Genomic DNA, 5,400 nt, shown 5'->3' with positions numbered 1-5,400 from the left:
AAGATGGTGTTTTGAGTCTATGCATCTATCTGAGTCCTTATAGCAGAGAAGGAGGTATCCTATCCTGTTAAAGCAGTTAGAGAGGAGTTAGGAGTATAGATTAGTTTCATTTCATGCTAAGGTATCCAGGGAGTTTGCTATAAAATATTCCACAGCATCTAGATTACTTCTAAGCCCATGGATATTTGTAAATACGAACCTCAAGGGAGGAGGCGAATTGGTTTTGTTTTGGTGTGTCTCTTGTTTGGTACTGATTTTTGTTTCATTACATATGATAGTTTCAGTTTGTGGGTCAGTTTGAATGCCAAATATGCACACACAAGTAGATTATTAGCGGGTCTACATGTAGATTTTAATTATGATATTCAGCTTTTTTTAATTTGATGTTAAGTTTTTATACATGCTTTTTTAATTTGAGGTTGATTTTTTTTTAATTTTGAGTTTGAAAGGTTTTTGTTTATTTTTAATTTAAGGTTGAATTTATTTTAATTTAATGGTGAGATTTATCTTGTTATTCAACCTTTTTTTAATTTGATGTTCAGCTTTTATACTTTTTTAAATTTGAGATTAAAGCTTTGGGGTTGGGATCTTTTCATAATTTAAATTCAAATTTATTTTAATTTGATGGTGAGCGTTTTTATATTAAAACTTTTTTAATTTGAAGTTTTTATGTTTAAAAAATATATACACTTATTGGTTATAGTCAGCTAGTGTACTTCCTAATTTCTAATGTAGTTCTACTGGAAGTGGTGACAATGCAAATCAGTTCTTTCACTTTTGTTGTTCTTCAGTATTTCTATTGTGAAGCGATTTATTGAAATAAAACATAAGAAAAGGACATTATTGAAAATAATGTTATACTGATGAAATAACACAATCTTTATTTGCACTTTTAATAACAAAATTAAAAAAAATTTTTTTTTTTTTATCCTATTTGAAACTAGCAGTTCAGACCGGCTTTGCTCTGGCCCTATGTATTGTTCATAACTTTATGTGCATATGTATAAAAAGTTTGACTCATGTCCAGGTGACCTACATCTAAAATTTCAAGTGTTTAGACCCAAAATTAGCAAAGGAGTTTGGTGGAGTCTGCAAAGGTCAACTCTGTAAACTTTGACCTCTTAGCAGTCAAATTTCTGCCAAAAACTGATTAAAAAAACTTGCTGCATGTCTGAATGCCCTTTATGTAAAATTTCAAATGTTTAGACCCAAAATTAGCTGAATAGTTTGCTAGAGACCACAAAGGTAAAATCTTTTAAACTTTGACCCCTTGGGAGACAAAATTTTGGCCAAAAACCAATTAAAAAGCTTGCCCTATATCTGAATACACTTTATATAAAATTTCAAATGTTTAGACCAGAAATTGGTTGAGTAATTTGGTCGAGACCACAGATTTCAATTTTTTTTAAACTTTGACCCCAATTTTGACCCCTTAACATTTATTGTTTTGTGCTCAAATCAAATTAAAAAGTTTGATCTATGTCCAAGTAATCTATATCTAAAATTTCAAGTGTTTAGACCTAAAACTGGCAGAGGAGTTTGGTAGAGTTTTCAAAGGTCAAATCGTTGAATTTTGACCCCTTGACAGTCAAATTTCTGCCAAAAACCGATTCCCAAATCTCAATATCCCTTATGTCAAATTTTGAGTCTATAGACTAAAAATTGACAGAGTAGTTTGGTAGGGAAATGTACACAGACACAGACAATTTCATTTTTATGGATATATAGATAGATTTTATAAGAAATATATATTTAAAAAATTATAAGAATGAAAGTGTATTTTATTTTAAAAATAAGATTTTTGTTTTAATTTATGTAATAAATATATGTCTATGAAAGTATAAAAATAAAATTACTGAAATCAAAATAAAATTTCAAAACATCATAAAAAATGTATCCAATATATAATATTTCCAAAATAGTTTAAAAAGAATTTAAAATGTTTTCAATAATTCTTCAAAAAAGAGTGCAGAGAGTGTTTTCAATAATTCTTAAAAAAAAAAAAAAAAAAAAAAAAAAAAAAAAAGAAACTAATAATTTCAATCATTCATAATTGAAATAAGACTAAACATTTTTTTTACTGATTATTAAAAAAAAAAAAAAAAAAAAAAAAGAAAAAAAAAAGGACAATCAGAAAAACGTAATAAAAAAAAAAAGTACATATACAGGGGAGATAAAGGTGTGAGAGAAAAAAAAAGAAAAACCGAAGGAACTGATTTGCCTTGTCACCACTTCCAGTAGCCCTATGTTGGAACTTAAATGTTAACTTACTATAACCGACTTATTATAGTTAAAGTTCAACTTATTTTATTTAATTTTATGTTGAATATATTTGAATTTAATGTTGAGCCATTTTAATTTGAGGTTGAACTTATATTTATACACAATTAAAATTAAAACAATTAAAAATTTACAAAAAATAATTTTATTAACAAAATAATATTCCAACAGTTTTTTTTTTCAAGTTTCCAGAGCCTTTTCCAATTCTTCTTCAGTTCTACCGAGCTTACGCACATAATTTGACCACAGTTGTCTTAGATTGGCATCAACACCCGATCCGCTTTTCCTTTCAAACTCAAAAAACACACGTGTTAATGCCACTGCATTTTCACATAATAATACTGGGTAGAAGCATGCTAGCCTCTCACATAATGAGAACATGTTGGTGTGGAAAAATGGGAAATAAGCTTTCTGGAACTTGCACAAAGTCTCTAAGAGTTTCTCCTTTGGTGAGAGCTCAGGATGTTGGCTGCATGCCTTCAAGAGCTTGCTAAGTGTTGAAACAGTACACTGCTTTAACTGGGATGTTTTTGCAAGCAAATAGCCCTCAAGCAAGGGCTGAAAAACAACTACAACATCCATGCAGAGGTCATCGACCTCAGTTGTCTTTTCAATCAGTTTGGCTACAAAATTAAAAACCAGCAAGGACGTTTCTGAAAACCTCAGGTTTTCTATTTTGAAGAGGTTATCCTTGATTGTGACCAGGACTAAATGCCGAAAATTGTTGAAATCCTGAATGGTGCTCCTTAAAGAAAGGTCAGTAAGAACGGTGATAAGAGGATGGCTTTTTGTCAGACAAAGTGAGATATCGATGTCTTGGTGGGTGAACTGATTGAGAGAGAAACGAGGTAAGTACTGAAGCACAAGGTCACGTAATCGTCGCTGCACATAAGGATTTTGTTTGCTGTTGATCTTGCTCAAACCAGAGACAAAGAAGTGAAAGTTTTTCTGGATGGCCGACTGGACAAAACGGTTAAGCGGCTTTGTTGGTATGAAGAGAGAGTGAGGAAAAATTAGACTATCGATCATCTCTGGCAAACATGAAGAATTGAAGAGGAGAGGGGAGCAGCTTTGGACTAAATGACCTACGACATTGTAGATATGATACAACTGCTCTTGGTCAGATGGTGTTTTCAATGCCGACTGGACACAGGGTCCGACTTCAGTGAAATACATCTTTGCTTCTTCCTGCAGATCGATTTTAGTCTTCCAATCTTTCGCCTCGTTATGGAGTTTACTGAATCTTTTAAACAGTTCAACCATGGCATCAGAGATATCGGTAACGGGTCCATAGATTCGAGCAATGTTTGGGAAGTGGAGAACATGCTGAGTGACTGAATGTAATGGTTCTAGAAAGGACGGTGTTGAACCCAACAAAAGCCAACACTTGATCCAACACCGGATCAGTTTGAGCTGGATAGAATCCTTGAAAGGCTTGCCAAGGTTGTCGGAAATGTTCTCTCTTGTTAAAGGGTCATCTAAGATATGACCAAGAAAGCGAATGGTCACCTTAACATTGACCAAAATATCACAGGTGAACTTGACGAGAAGGACGCTTGAGGCGGGACTCCAATCAGGAAAGACGATTGAAAGTATAAAAAACTGTGTTGCGAGGTCACCCACTTCGAGTAGAGGGGTCTGTGTTTTGGCATGGGTCTCAATAAATGGAAAGACGTTTACCCATAAAATTTGGGCCATCTGCTCATGGTGGTCATTTGGGATGTACATGTCTGCCTCATCTTCTCTTTGCTTCTTTATCAACATGAGAAGCTTATTCATTATTGTATTGAACAGTGAAAGCACACGTCGCATCTCGTAGTTACGGCTGATAGGCAAGATTGAGCACAGATCTTTTGTTATCAACTTGTGTTCGGAAAGGTCCAGATTTTTGCTGTGCTCAACCAGATCCTGGAGATCCTCGACATATGCAGCCAAAAGATCCCACATGTTCTGCCGTTTGTTACTGTCTGTCTCGAGTGACACAAACTTTCGAGCGATAAGTCCCACCAACAGTGTTATCTTTTCTGCCAAAAGTCCGACATCTCTTTCCCATTTGACACAGATGAGCATCGCTGCGGAGATCCCTCTCAAGATGACTCCCTGCCGTTTTGGATCAGTCATGGAAAAATCAACCATGCCATAAAAATTGCAAAGCTGTTCTAAAAGCTCGTTGTCATGGGTGCACAGGGCAAACGTCAGGAAGAGTTCGGTGAAATGCGTGAGACCAGATTCTGTGAGTTCTTGCATACCTCGCTGATGAAATTTGGAGAGAAGACGGCCTCGGAAGTTACGCCAACTACTGTTATTTCCGTCCTTCACAGTTTCTTGCAGCATCGAGCAGACAAGACGAAGAAATAAATGGAAGCTGCTTTCCTTGGAGAGAACCAATTGGTTCAGATCTGGAGCTTGCCAATTACAACAGTCTTCAAACAATCCACTTGCTGTAGGACGAAGAGTTTGCAGGTCGCTGACTGTTAAAGTTGTAACCTATAACGACAGAATATGTGAAAAAATTTCATTAGATTAATTAATTTAGGATTGAAATACATCATTTTAAGTAGCTAATACAAACAGTATATTTATTTTGTTTCTGAATTTTTTAGATGAAAATTGATAACTCAGTACTAGTGCAGAGAGTGATCCGGACGTAACTGCTCAGCTGCCACTGCTCGGCTGTCACCGGAACACTGACATCAACAGCCGGAGTAAGCCGAGCGTCGCTGTAACATAAAGCTGAGCCACTGAAAATTAGGCATGATGTTTTTCAATGCAGCGCGTGTTGCAAATTCAAAGCAGCAGACGACAATTTAGAAGAGGAAGAAAAGAAAAAAGAAAAAGTAAAAAAAAAACACACCAGTTCCTACATTAATGGAAAAGACACACAAGTTATTAAATTCAGGGCAGGAAGAAAAAAAGTTTAAAAAGAAAATATGAATTTCACATCGGAGTACTGAATTTTTGCCAAAAAAAAATTACTAGTAAGGTCGAAAACGTGTTCGTCATGCGGACACATCTGTCAGTTTATGAGAAGAGCAAAAGTCAGCGATGGCTATGCATGGAGGTGTCAGGCTAGCAATTGCCGAACGTATAATTCACTAAGGACTGCCACATTTTTCGCCA

General features: G+C 35.0%; 1 protein-coding gene across 1 annotated transcript in view; it reads right to left on the bottom strand.

The window, feature by feature from the left end:
- Positions 1–2,402: 2,402 nt before the first annotated feature.
- LOC145249531 (protein MMS22-like) overlaps positions 2,403–5,400 on the bottom strand; it is an 18,047-nt gene continuing 15,049 nt past the window's right edge. Inside the window, exon 3 of the mRNA XM_080111146.1 lies at positions 2,403–4,767. Within this exon, the coding sequence (XP_079967272.1) occupies positions 2,461–4,767 (2,307 nt within the window). The 3' untranslated portion in view covers positions 2,403–2,460. The remainder of the gene's footprint in view (positions 4,768–5,400) is intronic.

The sequence above is a fragment of the Euprymna scolopes genome, chromosome 28, assembly GCF_053919585.1.
Source record: "Euprymna scolopes isolate OS-2025 chromosome 28, ASM5391958v1, whole genome shotgun sequence".
NCBI lineage: Eukaryota > Metazoa > Mollusca > Cephalopoda > Sepiida > Sepiolidae > Euprymna > Euprymna scolopes.
Note: the sequence above shows the minus strand (reverse complement) of the source record. Positions and strands in the feature narration are given on the sequence as shown.